The sequence below is a fragment of the Rhagoletis pomonella genome, unplaced genomic scaffold (assembly GCF_013731165.1).
Source record: "Rhagoletis pomonella isolate Grant_MI unplaced genomic scaffold, Rhpom_1.0 Rhpom_scaffold_00004, whole genome shotgun sequence".
NCBI lineage: Eukaryota > Metazoa > Arthropoda > Insecta > Diptera > Tephritidae > Rhagoletis > Rhagoletis pomonella.
In genome coordinates this window covers 73,039,153-73,061,345 of record NW_023458558.1, presented here as the reverse complement: position 1 = coordinate 73,061,345, position 22,193 = coordinate 73,039,153, and the positions used below count along the sequence as shown (strand labels likewise).

The 22,193-nt window shown below is 34.8% G+C and overlaps 1 protein-coding gene across 1 annotated transcript in view; it reads left to right on the top strand.

Annotated features, from left to right (window-relative positions):
- Window positions 1-15,182, top strand: part of LOC118738074 — a 379,871-nt gene extending 364,689 nt beyond the window's left edge. The window contains exon 7 of the mRNA XM_036468987.1: window positions 14,470-15,182. Within this exon, the coding sequence (XP_036324880.1) occupies window positions 14,470-14,513 (44 nt within the window). The 3' untranslated portion in view covers window positions 14,514-15,182. The remainder of the gene's footprint in view (window positions 1-14,469) is intronic.
- Window positions 15,183-22,193: the final 7,011 nt, after the last annotated feature.

Genomic DNA, 22,193 nt, shown 5'->3' with positions numbered 1-22,193 from the left:
ATCACTGGAAAGTGTCGGTAACGCAGTGAATAGAAACAATTTAGATTTTCTGCGAGCATACTTTTCAACCTAAATTGAAAAGTCAAATATATTTCAGCGAGCGATTAAGTGAAAAACGATTTTTTGATGTTTTAAATAATTTTTATCATTGCTATGACACAAAAAAGAAAATATTCAGAAAGATGTAAGTATAAATTTATTTGATTTTTTTCATTCAGATAAGTATATGTGTAATTCGATGGATGTATATTATTTCGCAGGGTCAGAAGAGCAAACGGATTCTTTTATAGATGCCAGGATGGAGCATTCTCCTTTTCTGTTGCAAATTTATTATATTGTTAAATAGTCCCAAAGCTACCACAAAATTATTAATTTTATAGATATATTTATAAAAGCAAATAAATTCAAATTCCAAAACAAACGATTTAGGTTGTCAAACGAACTCGCACAGTTTTAGCCATGATAAAAACATAGCAAGGTAGAACCGTTCTCTCAATGTGTCGGCCATGATTTTTTTTTTGAAGTTTGCCAACATTTTAAAATCATATAAAAGTGAAAATAAAAAATTGAAATTTTTCGAAATTGTTGTTGCTTGAGATTGAAAATGAAAATGTGTGTGTGAGTTTGTGAGTAAATTTAAAAATTAAATTGTTTGGAAACGTCAAGAATTTTAAAAGTGACTCTCAGCGGTTCTACCTTACTATATTTTTATCATGGTTTTAGCAGCTGTTTTCCTAAATTGTAGCAGTGCCGGAAATTTCCAGTGGAATATTAGTTTAGGTACTAAAATTTAAGTCAACTCGCACACAGCCTAAGTCTAAGTTGACTTAGCATGGTATGGTTTGGAGGCGTCGGTATGTGCTATATCTATAAACTGGTACTCACAAACTTTAGTATATGGTTTGTTTTTGTTAATATTCGCAATGTTTTACATGCGACATTTTTTTTATTTTTGTTTTGTATTGACGTATTGGTTGTAGCAAAACCCATTTAAATCAAAATATGAAGCTGTGTACGAAAATTATAAAAAATCTGTAAAGCAAACTTTTTACCACGAATTTCTAAAAAAAAATCAGGTATTCAGTTTTATAGTCCATTCAGTCATAGTACAATAATGAGCAAATTTCAAATGTATAAACAATTCTCAAAAATCATCACGAATTTTTAGACATTTGAAATTTGGGTATTATTATACTAAAACTGAATGGACTACAAAACTACATACATACCTGATTTTTTTTAGAAATTCTGTTAAAAAGTTTGTAATTTTGCTGAAACTTTGAGGATTTTTCATAATTTTCGTACACAGTTTATACTTGGATTTAAACGGAGTTTGCTAAAATATAAGCCATATTTTAATACCAAATTAACAATTGTAACAAAAAATAAACGTATACTGAATTTTGTGAGTAACAGTACTTACATAGAACAATATGAACAAAAGTTATTTGAAGCGTCCGGACGATCCGATTTTCAATATACTGACAATCGATAATCCTAAAGCTTTCCGAAAAAAAATTTTATGCGACTATCAAGAGTAACAAAAAAAATAGCTTTTGTATTAAAATTTTGACAAATGTAGTAAACTCGTAAAGTATATTTTACGTTCAAACGCTTAAAAAAAGCTCGCTTTGTAATTTAACTTTAGACCACTCCTAATATATTTTTACGTTGTTTTTGTTGTAAGGCTACAATTATGAAGGACTTCTGGAAGGTAGGGTTTCTCCTTCTTGAAATGGAATGGACCAATTAGTCAAATATTTCGATGGATGAAAGACAAAATATTTAGTTATCGATTGGCTTCCATAAACTTCTCCTAGGCAAAGTTCGGCGGTTCCGGTGGGTCCCATATCAATAACTAACCCAAAATTCACATGACTTTAAACTAATGGGGCGCGTTACCGTTGCCATTTTCGTTTCTATATCCTTGTGGTTTTTTTCGTCGCTTCGTTCCTAAATTCGCATAGTCGAAATATATCGAAACGAATAACTGTAGAAATGGTTTTTGGGGTTTGTTGTAGCTACACCAAGTTTTGATAACATTATTATAATTAGCTCTTGTTGTGCCCTGCGTATTTACTGCATTAAGGAATTGTGATACTTAGTATCCTGTTGGGACTTACGAATTTTAGTATTTGAGTACGCACACATCTGCGGTCTGTTTCGACAAAGACCGAACATTCAAATCGTAAATTTGAGTTTTATTATTGTCTAAAAACTTAAAGGTATACAATACCGATTATTTTCTGCTCAAAAAACATCTAGTCTTAACAAGTAAAAGGCAGAATTAATCGGTATGTATTTCCCTATGTGTTTTCGTTTGATATAGTGCATTCTGAGATAAGATGCTCTATCTTATCCCCGTATGTTATCATTTTTCAATCAAAAAAACAAAAAAAAAACATACTTTTTAAGGGGGTGAACGGGTGGTGTATTGTATATTGTTATCTTAATTCACAAAGGCCCTAATCAAAAACTTTTTTATATTACAGAAGCAAAAAACATTATAAAAGTGAGTATCAAAAACAGGTAGGGCTTTTTAAAAAGTGACATGTAACTCCGTTGTTTTTGGTACAAACACTTCAAAATTATTATGTATGTATTTTAATACATCCTACCCAAATCTGTGAAAAACGCAGTTTCGAAAAAAGTGTATAAAAATTGATGTTGATTTGGTGAACTCTAGTACTACTTTGATAGCTTAAAACAAATATTTGGGAATTAAATTCAACAAAAAATTACTTTTGATATTTTATGAGGGAAGTAAATTTCTTGCATTAAAAACTAGGTAGCAATCCTATTCATAAATACGCTGATATATATCGTCGATGTTTTTGCAAAACCGCCCATCCACTAGTTGCAAAACCGACTAAATCGCCGTTGTGTCAAAAATGAGATTTGATAACCCTGAACTCCAGGCAACGAGATTTATGCACAAAAATCGTTAAACCATTATTAGAACAACAGATTTGTAAAATAATAACTAGAGAAAATGCCGCCTATCAAGGCCATGCCTTTAAAGAATAAACCGTTTTTCGCTCTCGTGTAAAATTTGAGTGCCGTAAGATTGGCGGTTTTGCAATTGGGTGATGGGCGGTTTTGTAAAAACATCGACGACATATATCTTGAGCGTATATCGTCATCTGGGTGGATGATCGACCTATCTCGGCAGCCAGTTCGAGAACACCATGTCTAAGAAAAATTTTCAAGAACGCCCTACTTCATAATTTATATGAGGAATGCCCTTTTTCAGAATTTTATTGAAAACCCTCCCCATCTCAGAATTTGGTTGAAGAACGCCCTATTTCAGCTGAAAATACATCAAAAATGTGCTGAGATAGGGCGGTTTTGAATTGGCAGCGGATATTGGTCGATTTTCCACTCAGGTATTGTATGTATACACTCAAAAACTTCTAATTGAAATTAAAATGATACAAATTTAAACTACAATAAAGAAAAAAACGTGACAACCCTCATCGAATATGTTTTTGGAGTAATGTTCTCGAAGATACGTTTTATTTGATATCCATATTGCGTTGTTTTAGTTAAACTAAGCAGAATCTAAAACAGGTGGCAACCTTACAGTAATATTTAACACAATTTACAAGGCGATTTTGTTGAAAGCGATGTTGAGTCGCTTGGAAAATAGCTTCTTGTAAATGCTACCCGAGGTCTAATTTAAGGTAGCACACCATTTAGTTCACGCATGGTTGCTTTGAAGCAATAACGAAATAAACTTGAGAATATTTTGAAAAAAAGTTTCTTGAAACGCATAATTTAACGGTAACTAATAAATATAAAAAATGTATGAAAACATTTTTGATGTTACACTTGTTACAAATTAACATTGCTGATCAGACGATCTGAGAACTGCCACTGAGTAAGTGCTTAACGTAAAAACACACCCCTGGTTGTTGTTGTTCTCGTAGCGGTTACTCAACCGTGCCTAGATCGGTTTGCCACTCAATCGTTGTCGTCAAGCTCAACTAACGGGAGATTCAGGAAGCGTACACATTCCATAGGGTTTGCCCATAGAGACAAAGGTGTTAGCTTAATGTGGTTTACGGACATGCGAAGAGAGGCTCGAGTGAAGGGGTGTCTCTCCGCATGCCAGGCACCCGTTGGGCACATCTGCATCTGATCTGCTTAGGTAGGAGATTAGCCTGCTGTAGTAGCCAGATCGAAGTTGGGTTATTGTGGTTCTAGTCTCCGGAGGTAGACGAAGCTCTGTCTCGTTCACGTCAGGTGGTTGTGTTCCCGAAATGACATTCACAGGTCGAGAGTCAGTGGATGTCAATACTGAATGCCGTTTATGGGCTGTCGGATCCAGAGGTTGCTTTATGAACCTACAGACTTCGTCCGCCAGTTCTGACGTGTCCTGGCGCGGGCTCCGCCGCAAGCAGGTGTCTGTTCGGGTGCCCTGGTCCTTTTTGTTGCTGTATCGCATCGTGGTGAATTTAAGTACAAAAATAAATATTTTGGGTTAGGCCACTTTTGCTCTCCCGGCCTCATTTATGTTTCCAAGTAATTTGCTTATGTCAAAAGGTTATTAATAAAGAAGAGTAATTTATTTGCAACTTTATCAATTTTCTTGTCGTAATTTTATTTGTTTTGGGTGTATAAGAAGGTGAAAGTTTCGTATAAGATTCGTAAGTCGTCGAATTTAGGGCAGCATTGATGGAATAACTTTTTTGGTTTCGCGCGTATAGCGAATTCCTCTGGTTTGATCTGGCCGCACCATGTGTTTTCAGTAGTTTTCTGAGGGGGGCGGGGGTGAAATAACACAAACCTCAATAACGCAAAATTTGCTTTATTTCACTTTTAAATGTGAAATAATACCAAAATCTGAGTTATGCTTTATTTTCAACAAAGGTTGGACGCGCCTAGTCGTCGGTGTTGCCAGATTTTTTTTGTAGCGCATCCCCATATCGAGCTTCAGTTATGCCCAAAAAATCCCCATTTGTCTCCTAAATCCCCATTTAAATCCCCTTAAGTATGAAATAAAAAAATATGTATTCTTATTTCTGTTAGTGCATTTTAATTGGAGAGTTTTGAATACTTTTCGGTTACAAATTTTCACCGATTTATATGTGTATATATTTATGTGATCATTTGGTGATTTATTTTTTATTGTTTTTGGAGACTATTTAAAAACATACCGTTGGTCCAAGGTTCCTCTTCCCAGTGCTGTCTGTAAATTCCTCAAATTCGTATGTTTTTTTTTGTGCCCTTGCCACTTCGAAAATTTCTTTTTACACTAAATAAAGAACCGACAATGTTGGCGCAAGCAAGGAAATCAGAAATAAATATAGTTCATTCGGTGAATTCCAATCACAGCGTTCCTTTTACAATTTGGTGTAACGAAGTGAGAGAAAATTGTTTGTTCAGCGAAAGCCAATCAAAGCAGACATTTGCGCCGAATAATGCTTTTACAAAGAAAATCTTTCTTTGAGAAATTTTTAAGGGCAGGCAATAAAATATATGTATTTTAATTACAATATGAATATTTTAAATCAAATAAAGATCCCCATCAAATCCCACATCCCCAAACGAAAAAATCTATTCCCAAATGGTTTCAGAAATCCCCAAAATGGGGCGAAATCCCCACAGCTGGCACCACTGCTAATCGTAGAGTAATCGTTTTGTCATGCTGAAACGAATGCATGACGACTCGACTTCTGCACACTTGCACGCCTGCATAAGTTACCAGCTATAAACACATTTTACACATAACACATTTTTTGGCCGATCATTTTTAACTACGCACTTCCGAAAATATTTTTGCAGCGAAATTTTGTATAAATGCTTGTTAATAAAAATGCTCGAATTTTAGCACGAAATTGGTTATTTTCAACTATTTCCTATAGACATGAAAAATAATTTTTATTTCCAACACAAAAAGTAAACAAATGACGATTTCAAAACGGCAAGAGCCTAATAATGTTGGGCGCTTCGATTCATGAAGCTTTCATGATTAGGCGAAAACATGATTATGAATCGTAACGTACAGAGCTTCATTGAAATACGTGTATTCGGTATAAAGCTTCATTTTTTAGTATGCCGAAACGATTACACTACTACGATTCGGCACTTAATGTGCGGAGTGCCTTAGTCTAACAAAATATAAGGAAAGCGTCGTCTTTAATAACTAATCGGCAAATTGTTCAAAGCACTTTTGTATGAATTTTACCTGCATGCATTTTAATATGGTGAAAAAATTGCTGAAAAACCTTAAAATATTTGCATGGAACCATGGCGCAATAAACAGGTGAAGTAATAAAACAGCTTTCTCGCTTTATTTTCTGACATTCGGCTGCCTTATAGTCAAGTTTTAAATGGAATTTTTCAAATAAGGCAGTGTCAAAAACTTTCTTATCACTCTAATATTACTTCATCTGGTATAATTCCACTATGGGAGGGGTGCTAACACCATTCGCAATAATTCCCATTACTTGGACATTAAGAGCGCGGTTACCCACGAACGTGTACGTAGCGTAGCGTAGAAGTACGTAGAAACATATCAAGTTTGGTGTTGGTAGAAAGAGAGAGAAGGAACGTCTACGTCACGGTCATGCAGCTGTGAGTTTTTGTTAACATGCAGATCCCATAAGATAGATCGTGTCAGCTTACACGTTCTCCGTTTTTAGGTCTGTGGGTATCTGCGCTTTAAAAAGCAGTTTCAGAAGTCAACTAATGTCATTTTATTATTATTATTTTTTCTAAACGGTTATAATGTCACTAGTGCATAATTGTGAAAGGTGGGGAGGGTGGCGGTGGTCGCGAGCGCGAACGCGACGTCGCACGGTGACCGCCGCTAGGCTGGGCACTTTCAAAATTGTATACTCAGAAAAAAAGCCAAGGAAAAAAGTATATTTTTCTAAGGAAATATTAACTCGAAATGGCTCCAATGACATTGTTTCCTTAATATGAGTAACTCAGTTTAAGGTAAACACAATTCCTTAGTTTTTAGGAAAAATTTACTTGTCATTTCATCCCCCGTGAAAGGAATATGTATCTCATTTTGCTCGTGGCGCTCAAACAGTGGCAATGGCCTACAGAGCAAAGCTCTGTAGTGCTAGTCGAGAGAAGCAAGGTTCGAGCCCAGAGCAGGATTTTTATTTTTTTAAATGTAATTTTTTAAATTGTATTTAAAAAAAAATATATAATTCATTTATTATGGTATTTGAGTATTAAGGTTTTTCCTTATATGAAATAAAATTTACAATTTGTAATTTATATTTAAATTCAAATAATTGACTTACCTTAGTCTAACCACCTACAACAGGACTCGAACCCATGATCTCAGAACCAGAAGCAGTAGTTTTCACGCGACGCCACAGCCGAGGAATTAACTTTATGTTAACAGGACTGACAAAATTTAAAATTATTTAAGGAAATTATTATTTATATTGAGGAAATAATTATTTATATCGAGTAAATTTACTTCCTCAAATTAATGACGCCCTATTTTTAGTATGAGCCCGAATTAAGGAAAAACTTTTCAAATTCGAATTAAAGAAAAACTTCTCAAATTGAGTAAATTTTTCATAATATTAAGGAAAAAGCAGTAACTGTAAAATAAGGATACTGTTGTCTTGTCTTAAGGAATTGCTTTTTTCTGAGTGTATACTTACAAATCCGTCCATTTAATTGGTTCATTTACTACTTTTTGACAAATGTAACTCAATTGTTAAGTCCAAAAGTTGGTACGTCCATAAACCAAGCTTAGGTGTCTTTTAGGTGTTAATTAGGGCCTCCAAAATTAATTTAGGTGTTCCTTTGGTTTCCGAGAAATTCGCAAAAATGTGTGGGTCAGCTAGGTTTACGTAAACCTAGCTGACCCATCGTTAAATTTAGGTTTTAAATTTTCCAGATATATGCTGGAATTAGGTGTCTTTTAGGTGTTCTTCAACGCCACTAAAACTAATTTAGTAGCTCCATTGGTTTCCGAGAAATTCGCAAAAATGTGTTTTTCAGCTAGCTCAGCGCTGTTAAGCTAGCTGAACAATCTTAAGTTTTTTTTTTTTTTAATTTTCGAAATACGTATATGCAGGAATTAGGTGTCTTTTAGGTGTTCTTCAACGCCACTAAAACCAATTTAGTAGCTCCATTGGTTTCCGAGAAATTCGCAAAAATTTAGGTTTTAAATTTTCCAAATATATGCTAGAATTAGGTGTCTTTTAGGTGTTCTTCAACGCCACTAAAACCAATTTAGTAGCTCCATTGGTTTCCGAGAAATTCGCAAAAACCATCGTTAAATTTAGGCTTTAAATTTTCCAAATATATGCTGGAATTAGGTGTCTTTTAGGTGTTCTTCAACGACACTAAAACTAATTTAGTAGCTCCATTGGTTTCCGAGAAATTCGCAAAAATTTGTAGCCTAAATTTAACGATTTTCTCGGAAACCAATGGAGCTACTCGGAAACCAATGGAGCTACTAAATTGGTTTTAGTGTCGTTGAAGAACACCTAAAAGACACCTAATTCCAGCATATATCTGGAAAATTTAAAACCTAAATTTAACGATGGGTCAGCTAGGTTTACGTAAACTTAGCTGAAAAACACATTTTTGCGAATTTCTCGGAAACCAATGGAGCTACTAAATTAGTTTTAGTGTCGTTGAAGAACACCTAAAAGACACCTAATTCCTAGCTAATTTTTATTGATTTTTGGCGACTTGGGTCAGCTAGGTTTATGGACGTAAAGTTGGTCTTATTGCTCAACGAAAAATTAAATAAGGCAAATTTGTGTTATTTTACATTTAATTGGGAAATAACACAAATTTTCGTTATTGCCGATTGTGTTATTTCGGCCCTAGAGCATCATACATACATACATATGGCTGTATGTTATTTCCTTTGAAAAATAATAGAATGCTCCTGGAGGTCCTGTCGAATTGAAATGGAAAATGTTAGAGAGAAAATAATTAAAAACTAATAATTGCAAAGACGATCTACGCCAACCCAACCGCACTAGAATTCCCCGATTTAGGTGGAATTTGAATTTTTCGGGGGATCGGGGAATGGCTTTAAATTTTGGGGGAATTCAGTATACAAACGATTTTTTTTTTAGAAAATAAAATTACAACTTAACACATAACTTAATTGCCTCATGCAACCACGTGTATATTAAAGAAATTGCAACCGTGCATAACTTGACGTTTATATTTGAGACTATCATTTCTCACTTTGTTGTCAGCGTCAAGCCAACGCACAATGGTCTAATCTGCTCTAGGAGGGTAATTTAATTATTATATTAAGAACTAAGATAGATACCGGGATGAAATTTTGCACAGATTATGTTTGAAAGACTAAAAACTTCAGCTCATAAAATGAGCAAGATCGAATAGCGACCACGCCTATCATCCATATAATAAAAAAATCGTTAAATTTCTCGTCAATTTCTGGTATATTTTTTAAGCACTTGCGCCCGGGTGCATACTTAAAATTTGTTTAACTATTTGGATAAAAGTTAAAAATTTTGATGAGAATTTGTTGAATTTTTCTAAATTCGGTTTAGTTTGAAAGTTTTTCTTTGATTAAAGCATGAACTGAATTTTTATGAATAATAAATAAATAAAAAATCTAGCTTGATAAACATTGTAAATATTTAACAAAAATCATCATGCACTCACTTTTGATCGCCTGTTTATATACTCTTTGGGATGAATTAAAAATAGAAAGTCCGTTATGTATATACTGTATTGACGCCGGATCCGAATCAGCCACCTAAAATACATATGTATAAAATAAAAAAACTCAAAAAGTCAGATCAAGCTTAACAATTTTTAGGGCCGTTTTCTCATCTAACCTTTAGATTACCGGCCACTTTATCGTCTCGATATACGAGTTTTCGTTTTCTCATCAGCGCATTAATTTCTCGAATAGATAAGTTGTTGCTCACCCGATGCAACCTCTAAAAATTTGTACCCAACTTTAAATTTTGGTTCGGTTTTGGTTCATGAGTCAGATAAATGTGGCAACGCTATGCTGAGTTGCGAAGAACTAGTCAATCAGCAAACCCTTTTTCTACTGCCTTTTGTATTTTAGTTGTAAGCAACTCTTTTCCTTATTCTTATTTTCGTTCTTTCTTTTTCCTTCTTCTAATTTTTCCGGTGGAACAATAAAGACACGTTTTTGCCGGGAACGTAAAACGATGTTTCCACGGAAAGTGATTCGCTCTCCCATTCGTAATTCGCTCTCTCATTCGTGATTGGCCCCCCAATTACGAACCGAATCACGTAATTCGCCATCCAATCAACATGCGAATTAAGAACAAATCGTTGTCTTCTCTAATTTGTATCGATAACGGCTGTCAAAACACATAGACCACACACATCCCCACCAGCACAAACATTGAAAAAATAGCTAGATTTGTTAAAACTATTGATTTAGCTAATTAACCACTGCAAATTTTTTCTCCACCGTTGAAATTCACAATAAACAGTACACTAAACATTAAGCAAAAGCAAAGAACAAGAAGCAGAGATGCAAAGTGAATCACGAATGTGTCGTGTAAACAGGTTGATTCGCTGTTCATAATTGAGAGAGCGAACCACGTGATTCGGTTGTCGTGGAAACGCCGTTTAAGATCAAACAAATTACCTCGAGTTTCTCTTTTCGGATTCAGATACACCGCCAGATAACTAAATATATTAGATATTTCAACCAAGGTTTTGGTTTTTGCTAACAGTTGCTCTTGCTCTATATTTGCTTATGTTGCATTGATAACCTTTGATATTATATGACGAATGTAGTGAAGTTTCACTCTCGCAAATGAAGTGAAGTTTCGCTCTACGAAATAACAAATTAATTTTTACCGGTAAGATAAGAAAACCAAAAACACTTTAAAGTGAGGAATAATTTATCTTCCCCGTTAGTACAGGCAAATTTACTGCTTACATTATAAAACGGCCCTGAGCAAGTAAACGATACTGATGCTTTGATAAATTTGTGTCGATTACACCGGCACACAAAAAAAAATTAGTGTGATGTGTATTTGACCGGACCTACCTATGGTTAAGTATTTCGACCCGCAGAATCCGACTTTGAAGTCAGTTTGGCCAATATACCTCCTATATTTCGAGAAAACTTTAAAAAAAAAATCGTAAAAATAGCGAAACACGGCAATAAAAAACGTGTTTTTGAGCAGAAGAAACTGTCGGCTTACCAAACTTAGAAAACACAAATTGTGACAAGTCTATTTCAAGTTCGAGCAAATCTTTATTTGCAGTAACAAACGGCTCTCTTTTTCGGAAAACTTTTTTCCACTTTAGGTCCAAATTCTGAATTAACTTCTCGCCCGTATGATTTCAATTTATTAATTTTGATTCTATCACTAGATCCTAGACTGATATTAATAGTAATAATAGATTGGCGCTTACACATATGTTAGTGCTTGGCCGAGCTTCTCCTCCGATTTGTGGCGTGCGTCTTGATGTTGTCACACAAAGCGGAGGGACCTACTGTTTTACGCCGACTCCGAACGGCGATTGTATTTTTATGAGAAACTGTTTTTCATGGCAGAAATACACTCGGAGGTTTGCCATTGCCTGCCGAAGGACGACCGCTGTTAAGAAAAAACCTTTTTTCTATATTTTCTTTTGTGATGTTGCTTTGACCAGGGCTTGAACCCAGGTGCTGTGGAGTGGAAGCGCGCACTGTTTCTCACTACACCACAGCTAGACTGATACAAAATAAATTATTCCATCAAGTCTTTAATTTTTAGGGGTCGACAGCCAAAAATCAAAAAATTCCTGTCTTGAAATTTTACGAGTCATTTTGAAAATTTAAAATAAATGAATGGGTGCCGCAGCTAGCTGCAGAATTTTTTTTGTGGATTCTATTAGTATATACATCAATTGAGAGAATAAGTATAGTAAGTGATCTATATTCCACCATATCGAAATATTTCGCCTACAAAAACAAAAATAATAATAATTTGGTACTCACCAGAAAGATGAAAACTTTATCAGCTCCAAAAAAATATGTGCGTCCACTACGGTAATAATTTTTACATTTCCTGAATTTTCTTACTTAAAACAATGATAGAGAAAGAAATGAAGTTAAATCAAAGTTTATTTAAACAAGTTATTTAGCCTTAAAAATACTCAGTTTTCGTTGCACGCACAATTTCATTTTTCACTTATTGCTTACTATGACTTTTGGATACCGTTATGTTTATATGTAGCCAAATTTTTTCAAACAAAGTTGTATTTATTAAGTTATTAAAGAATGTACACGAAAAAAACTGGTCGCACATAACCAAGCATAGCTCGGTTAATCATAACATTAAAATAAAAATCGGTAGACACTTAAAAAGCTGGAAGCATTTTCCACCTTACTGCATCATTTCTTTGTAGTAACAAAAATCAGTGTAGAAACGAGGACCAAGAAAGAAATCGATCGCGAGTTAATATTGCGCAAAAAGCTGGAAAATCCCAGCATGTTCCATAACGACATCGCAAAAAAGCTAAAATTTCCAAAGTCTACCGTTACTTATGTGCTTAAAAAATACAATGAATGTTTATCTTTAAAAAGGAACCCTGGTAGTGGCAGAAAAAAAGGATTTGCTTGTGAAATTAAGGCAAAGGAAGTGTTATCTGCTTTTAAGAAAAATCCTGGACTTTCGGTAAGAGATGTCGGCAAAAAATTAAACATGTCGTCTTCGTATATACAAAAAGTAGCAAAAAACAGCAGGACTACGTTCTTACAAAGTGAATGCAGCACCTAATCGCAACGGTAAGCAAAATTTGTTGGCGAAACAACGCGCTCGGAAATTGTACGACAGTCTCATACAAAAATTTGGCTGTATTGTTATGGATGACGAATCGTACGTAAAAGCCGATTTTAAACAAATCCGGGGCCGCGAATTTCACACTGCAAATAAAAGAGGCAATGTTGCAGATAAATATAAAAACAAAAAGTTTGACAAATTTCCCAAAAAGTTTCTCATTTGGCAGGCAATTTGCCAATGCGGCTTTAAAAGTGATCCTTTTGTAAGCACTGGTACAATTAACCAAGAAATTTATGTTAAGGAGTGTCTGCAAAAGCGACTTTTACCTCTTATACGGCTTCATAAAGATCCAGTGCTTTTTTGGCCTGATCTCGCGATATGTCATTACGGAAAAATGGCTTTAGGATGGTAACATAGAAACAAAGTGTATTTTGTAGCAAAAGAGGTGAAACCACCTAATTGTCCAGAGCATCGGCCGATCGAAACCTACTGGGCCGTTATGAAATCCAAACTTCTTAAGACCCACAAAGCTGTAAAAAACGCACAACAATGCAAAAATAAATGGCAGCTGGTTTCCAAGGAAATCGCTGAAACTTCTGTGCAAGGGCTAATGAAGGACATAAAGTCAAAATTAGGATCGTTTGCTTATTACAAGGAGAATTAACTCTTTTTTTTAGATGTACATATATGTAAATATCGTTGAATTCCATTAATATATTTATGTTTTAGAACGTTTTAACTGTGACCAGTTTTTTTCGTGTACATTCTTTAAGTAGGCAATATTCTTGAATATTTGATAAAAATTTTATTGAAAAATTACAAACAAAAAGTTTAATTCAATTACCCTAGCTTTGCACATTGGACCACTGTGCCACGTCCGGCAAAGTTTTGAGCAGTCTAATAAAAGGAAGTATTTATAAATTTTTTGGAATTTTTTTTTCAAAATTAATTCTAAACAAAGTTTTAATAGCCTTGTGCATAAGTGCGCTCGCGCTTGGCATTGATATTTTTAAGGCAGTTTTATTTACTAAACATTCCCGATATATGTATGATATATTCGATAGATGTGCTTTATGAAAAGTACTCAGAAGTATCAGTTTTATATATTATTAAAAATACTGTACTTTTTATTTCAATATGGTTAATGATATTTGTTTTTTTATTATAAAAATGAGAACGAAATGGCTTAAATAGTAAACGTGATTTTTGAAGAATACCATTGAAAATAGTTGGATTTTTTGAGAAATTTTGGGGGAACTAGCTTTAATAGAGTTGGTTTAGACCACATGCCACTGCAGGAATATTCAAGGAAGTGAGTAATATAAATAGAAGAAGCTGCCAAGAAGTTCGTGATCATGAATGTTTGTTTTATTATTTAGTGACTTATTTAGGGCGCAGGGAGCATGGTCCAGCGATTGTTATAATCGGTTTCATACAGAGCTTTTTTTTAAACTTATGGTTAAGTGGGTAAATTTAAAAGCAACAAGTTCACGGTAAATATTTATTTAGCAAAAAATACATAGATTTCTACATAATTTTAAGTGCATACTTACTTAAATGTCCTCATATTGCCAGATAAATTACACACGTATATTACCTCATTTTACAAAGACAGTTTGCTCGATTTTACACAACAGCACTTTTATAGTCTGTACTGTTTTACTTTTCCCTTGAAATCTTCGTGACGAACGACTTTTTAATATCTGCTTTTATATTCCTTTCGTTCTCGTTGCAGGTAAGCTATGCAGCCAGCCAAAAGTTTCAAAAATTGTGAGCTGAGCGGTGAGAGTATTGCAAGCACACGAGTTTATGTCTCATCTATTTATTTAGTTGCATAAAAATACGAATAAATATCTTTGCACTGAGTACGCAAATAATTTTATGAGTAACAACAACAGCAATATGTATGAATGTCGATGGGCAAAGGTAGGTGAGTCGCCGTAACTGCTGTTCGCATTTATGCAAACAAATTAAGCGGAAATCCTATAAACCGTTCACAACTACAACTGCTGCAGAATCAATAACAATTTTTATGCACAAAACGATGATGGCAACGCAATGAGGATGCTTTCGGTTATGATGATGGGGGAGACCTAAGGCCCATGGCCATAAGGTCAAATTGACATTATGACCACTTCAAAGGGCCATATTGCCAATGGAAATTATGTTCGCTTAAAATAGTCCGAATGTCAATTGACCTTCTGACCTTTTGAATTTGACTTTATGGCCATATACGGCATTTTGGATTGACCATTTGAGATCGAGCTCCGTTTCCGACAATATCAAAAACAAAAGAAAAGAATCCGTATTTTGTATTAATAGAGGTCGCCCCATAGATCCCTCCCCTTTGTGTGACAACATCAAGGCGCACGCCATAAATCGGAGAAGTCCGGCCAAACTCTATTATATTTTATGTATACATATATGTTATAACAATAAGAAAGGTATCGGATGAATTATGTTAAGAAACAATATGATTAGCTCCTTTTCGGTAAATACCCTCTTTCTTATAAATTTGGTATATCCTTGGTATATCTTTGGTATATACTAGATACATACTATTTGGCCGAATTCCATTTACATATCGTTACCATAATTCGTATAGGCCCTAACCAGTACTTTTTTCGAAACTGCGTTTTTCAAAAATTTTGGTAGGATACATTTAAATACACGATCACTAAAAATTTAAAAGGCCACTTTTTAAAAAGCCTTACGTTTAGTTTTTGATTTTATTTTTAATGTTTTTTGCTTCTCCTGTAAGATAGAATTTTTTTTTTGATTAGGGCCTTTGTAAATAAAGGTGACGTTATACATACTTATATATCCAAAATTTTCAACACTCGCTTATTACCACAAACAACGGGTTTATTAAAATATAAAATGATTGATGCACCAATAAAATCCGACACCGTCAAACAAAATATCTAACTGATATGATCTCTATTCTCTTTGAAATGGACATAATGGAAATTTCATTTATATTGTGTCCATATAATTTTTTGCATTGTGACAATGGAAATGATGTCGCTTTGATTTGGTCACAATGTCAATTGACCTTATGTCAAGCCACAGTTGATGGTAATGAAGTGGGTAGCACTGACTGTGGCATTGGCCGGTTCTGGCTACTCGCAGCTTACGTTGTAGACGATTTACAATAAGAGGGAGGCGCGGCAAATATTGGAAAGAAGTAACGTCTACGAGGATATGTTTCTTATGCTTGGCTATTTTGAGTGTGTGAGTAAAAAATAGATATATAGATCAGGGTTGTTCCGAATATTCGCATTCGCAAGCGCGGAGCTTCAGCATTAATTGTAACATTCGCTTTCGCTTTCGCATTCGCAATAATCAATGCGGAGCTTTTACGAATGCGAATGTTGTGCAAGTGCACCGATAAAACGTATATATGGCAAACAAAATGACAAATTGTAGTAAATATTTTTGTCCGTGGTCGTTGGAGTATTTGTGTAACAAAACTGGTCAAATGTCTTATATATCAACTTTGATAAAAATGTCGTTAAACATATTATTTCTTAAGCTATATAACCGAGCTATCAATAGGCAATCATACAAGCTCAAACTTCTACTTGACTTTTGACTTACGTCAAAGAGAGTATAGTCTTTATAACAATAGTATTTATTTTTTTGTGCTTTAAATACCTGTATTGGTTTCTTTCTTTATTATGAATTTTTTTGTACCAATCATAAAAAATCTACTAGAAACAAATGAAGAAGGTGTGCACTGTAATTCTTAACCAAATTTTCGTGATTTACTTTTGATGTTACATAGATACATATATTCGCTTCAATAATTTCAAATGGAGCTCTTTGGGGAATTAATTTTTAGCAAAAATTGTAACTGTCCCTTCTTTGCTTTTTAAAGTCAAGTCGTTCAATAGGAATTTCCAACAGAAATGATGAAGGCCTGGCTATAAAGAGAATCGCTGCTCAAATAATTAAAAAACAATAGGTCTGACCTTTAATAGGATAAGAGTTACGCAACTATCTGAGATTCAAATGCTTATAAAAAACAGGGTGCTTAAAAAAAAATAACAATATTCTGATGCGATTCGGCTGGCTGCCACGACGTTGAAAACAGAGTTTTGTTCAAAATTTTTATTCCTAGAAAATAATAATTTATTTTCCATATCCACCTATTTAGCTCGCCATAAGCACAAATTTTTCAAACCAGTCGCAGAAGAAAGTATTAAAAATTAATTACAAAAACTAAAATCGAAAAACGCTGATGAAATTACAGAATCTCCAAATTCTGAAACGGCCAAAGAGATGAGAATGAAGAATTTTTTTTAAAAAGCTTTAGACACATCTGGTTTGGGTTGTAAGCGCTGTTTAAACAACGATCTCGCCATTATGCTAGATTCTAATTGTTTCTTAGAAATACTTGACATCCGCGGATATCTAAAATTCCACATTCGCAACATCCCTAATATAGATCACCTGGCGCGGAGGCGGTTTATTGCCAGCGTCATCTGTTAGATTTATTTAACGCCATTTTAAGTTGTATTTTCTGCTTAGATGTCCGGCTTTTTTAACCATAAATAAACAAATGAAAGTTCAGGAAAAAATATACATACATATACAAAATAAAGAAAATCCCTTCGAATTGGAAATGCAAAACAAAAGCTAAATGAAAGTGACATCTTTTCCCATTTATATGTCGTTAAGTTATTAAACTTTTTGTGTACATACTTATGGCCCGGTTTCACCACACATATGTATGTCGTTTTGAATTCAAACACTTCCCTCCTAGTATTACTCGCCGATGGCGCTTCCACCTACAGGAAATAACAATAATCCTCACAAATGTAAATACCCTCCTGGAAAAAGTATGCGATAAAAAAAAGCACAAAATATAGTCAAACTGAAATTATATCGGAAAAAAGCGCTGATGAAAACTGTGCCGGAAAACTGGGAGACAGCTAGCGAAATGTTTTAAATAGAGATAAAAAACTTTTCGCTGCACCACCCCCGACCACTGCAGCAACAAAAACAGTAGGTAAAGCAACAAAGCAACAACGCGACTGGGTCGGCGCCGCGATTTGCTGATTGAGCGCACCAAGTGGCTTGCGGGAGGCAGATCTAGGGGCCCTCTGAGGTAATGTTTGTTGAGGGTCATTGGGTTTTGCAATACAATTTCATCCATGCCATTTCATACAATTCACTTTCGATGCGTTTTCACGTAAATCTGTGGTAATCCTATTGAAAAAGAAAGCCGCGCGCGCGAATCAGCATACACTCACACTCACACAAACCATATATCCCGTCGGATGCGCTTCACTTCAACAGCAATACCATTGTGACTGAACTCCCTTCACTTCTCCGCTGTCTGCCTCCTGCTTAGTGGAGTGGGCATTCGGCGATTCGAACGAGGTGAAGTTGCTTTTCTGATTTCATCCGCTGTCATTTTAGAACGACGAATCTGTTGTCCTGTCGTCGGGCTTTGCCGCGCTGCGCCGCACTGATTACAATGCGAAAACACTGTTGCTTTGTTATTCCTGCACGCGGCGTATAGTGTACTGTTGTAGTCATATAGTCGAATCATGTAGTATTTATATAACCATTTGTTATTTTTCTGTTTTTATGTTTTTGTTCTTACCTGGAGTCCATTTTCATTCGCCCTCTGCCTTCGTTTTTTTTAATTTCTGTTTTGTAAGTATTTTATTTTGTAGCCTTTTTAATAGTTAAATCGATGCTTCGTATTGTTGGAACAGGCTTAGTTGTTGTAAGTGTGCAGAAGCAGGTAAACTTGCTGAAATATTGGGGGCCTTATTGGAAATGCTCGTTGTAAGCTTTAATTGGTATTAGAATAAAATTGGATATAAGGATTAGAGTTATGTGTGACATGCGTTTTTAAAATACAATTGTGTTTTGACTTAGAGACTGTTACTTTGATAAGATTACTACATGTACATACATAGTATGTATGTATTCGTTTAAATGTGCCTAGTATTTGCTTGTTTATTTTTGTTTCAACGGAATACGTACATTTGCACAGAGACGGATATGAGCCGTTCGGTGCACAAATTGATTAACTCCATCAACGAAAAGTTGGCAGATGCGATCAAATAATGTACATTATTTTTTAAAATTCAATTTGTATTATAAAATCTAATAAATAATGTTGCTATAAATATTATGTACCATTGTATGTTATATAAAGTTATTATAAACGTAATAAGTTATGACTATGCCAAGTGCTTTGACACTTAAATTTAAGATTTTTCAAAAGGCGGACTCAATCGATGTGTGCACTGAACGGCTCATATATCGTAGTCAATGAAAGTATAGCGGGCGCGACTATTGCTAGTTGAAAACGTTAACCAGTACCCGGATGTAGAGGATAAGAAGTTTAACTATTTTAGAGCTGAGATATACACAGTAGCAAAAGGTTAAGCCCCAATCAAGTGGCAATGTCTGGAGACGTTTTCACTACCCTTCAGGCAAACTGTGGCAATTAATCCCACCGTGACAGGTGATAGAAGAAAATGGTGGCCACCCATGGTCATGCAAAGGGTCGTAATTTCTTTTTTGTTTACATTCAACGGTCGCTAACTCGTCCGAAATAAAAAATTATAGTTCAAAAAACTAAAACCTCCCTATTATAATTGCCATTCGTACTGTCATCAGGTATGTAACTTGAGAATAGAAATCGCTGCATCTTTTAGGCGCATCAATATTACATAGTTACATCTCGAGCTAAGAAAAGGAAGGTAAAAAGGCGACTGAACGACAAAAGTGTAGCGCCAGCGATATTAAAATATGACATCTTCGCTCAGATTATCACAGTTTTGCCCCAAAATTATGTATATGGTGGCAATCAGTTATCTCCAATGACGCACTTCTGTTAAAGTAACAAGTATTTTCTCTTTCTTTTAAGAAGGCTCATGATAAAATTTATTTAATTAATAATTCAATTAATACAAATTATTAATCGAAAAAATTAAAAAAATTAAACAACAATGCAATCATCCCGGATATACATAAATAAAGCATTATCTCCAGATCAGACTTGTAAAAGAACTCTCTTATACGGGGCTGCACAACTCTGGAATCCATTACTTTGGTTTTTGAAAATCTTATCTTTTAAGCATCGCTTTCTTATAAGCGTTGCTCTTTGTGTCTCAACATCAAGGTGCACGCCGCAAATCGGAGGAGCTCAGCCAAACACTAACATACTATATTTGTGTAAACGTAAATCTAGTATTCTTATACGCGCATGACATTTAAACGTTTTTTTTCAGGGACCCCGACTTTTGTAATGAAAGTCGTTAGAAAAATGTTTTTTTTCGATTTTCATTTTATTTTAAATAAAATAATCGGTAAACTCTTTTAGGCTGTAAAGTGTAAGAAATAGCGGTAAGTGAGTATGCACTGCCTTGTTTTAAGACAATGTCTTCATTCGCAGTTAAGATTTTAAAAGCTCTCGAGAAAAACGATAAACTCATATAAAAAGTGTTTTTTCAAGCAACAGAAATAATAAACAATATTTCTTGTGATTTTTCTTGAGAGCTGAATTCTAAGCTTTGAGATACTGTTTGTATTTGAGTTTATTAGCCTTAGAGGCAGTTGGAACCACAAAACTCACCCTTTGTGTGCGCTAATGGGCAGAGCACACTTAATTTCCAGTCGTCTAACGTTCATCTGACCATATTCTGCATAAGAGATAATGCAAACACCTTAACCGCTCCTTGCCGCCACACTTGAATAAATAGCACAGCTCGCGAGGTGTCAGCTACAGCCGTTTTGTTTTTCATCCGCGTAATTGCCATTCGTACCCTGTCAAAGTCAGGCGGTGGAATATCGACTGGGGGCCCGGGCTCCTTCGTATCCTCCACAATTTTCAGTTCTGCCACAATTCAGTAGGATGGAGAATTTTTCCCTCAATAATTTAAACGCGTTCTTGATATCGGTTACTAGGTCGCCATGTTTGTTCTCACAGGAGCTCGCCCTGGTCTTGAAACCTTCCGCAAGCCAAATACAAATACGAAAACGACCACAAATGCGAAGAGGAACTCTAACACGGAGACATAGCCGAAGATGAATAGGAAGCCAAACATGAAGATGATTACGAGATCGAACACTAGGACGAAGACGATTGCGAAAAAGACGACGAACATGAAAGCGAAGACGAAGACAGACGACCCCGTATACTAGGAACAAATTTTCCAAATATTGAAAATATCTGCCAATAACTTATTTTAGTTATTTTAATAAAAATACAAATTTTTATTAAGTAGCTTTTTATTTAACTAATGGTATGGTATTTGCAACCATATTAAAGGCATCTTCTCGGTTTCCTTCAACTAAAGCAAAAGTGATGAAACTAAAGGCAACAGGTGAAAGTGATGAAATTAAAGGCATTTAAAAAAAATTCAACTGGAGTTATTATAGACAAAATCAGGGACTCCAAAACCCCTTGAATATTTTTTTTTTAATATTCACATTGTTTTACAACTAGCAAATTTTTGTCTATTTTCGTTTGTATAAGAATATTGTTTGCGCTTTAACCAAACCCATACAAATCAGGGATTCAATCTATATATGAACATAATTTAGAAAAAAAATCTGAATCCTTAGAACATTTTTGGGCTACCCTATGGTTTTTTAGTATAACCAACAATGTGCAGCTAAAAATTCCCGTTTATTTATTTTTTTAATTTTTTGTCGCCGGTATTTCATTTAATAATTGTTAATTTATTAAAGCGGGTTGACTTTAATTTTTGTTTGGGAACAGTCATAATGAGTAATTACATACCTGTCCATGTTTTTTTTTTTGAAGTGAAACTTCTTTAGCGGCGGTTGGTTGGTTGGAAGTAAATTGGCAAATTCAGCGGAAATTGCACACGGAAATGGTGCAACGGAAATGATGCAACGGAAATGGGTCAACGGAAATGGTTGGGGCTGAAACAAGTACTTCTTGTGTGTATGCAACGGAAATGATGCAACGCAAATGATGCAACGGAAGTGGTGCAACGGAAATGGCTGTGGCTGAAACAAGTACTTCTTGTGTGTATGCATATGGTATGAATTTAACAAAAATTTGCTAATAAAAGGTTAGGTGATAACACTTAGAAATAACAATACAAGAATGAAAGTAAAGGTGAGTACGTACATAGATAAAGAAGATTATAAAGGCAAAGATAAAAATAAACACAAAAACAAATATATGTAAAGATAAAGGTAAAAACGAAAACCAAGGTAAATTTAAACACTTTTCTTATATATATAAGGGCAAAGGTGAAGGGGAATATGTTGCTGAAGAAAATGATAAACATAAAAGTAAAAACAAAGATGAGGATGAGGATACCGATAAAAGTAAAGATGAAGATAGGAGAAGAAAGATTAAAATTAAGGTAATTAAAGAGGAAAGGATATAGAGAGAGACACAGAGACTCAATCTGGGTACTTTTTGGGATTTTAGAGATTTTCGGGACTCTCGAG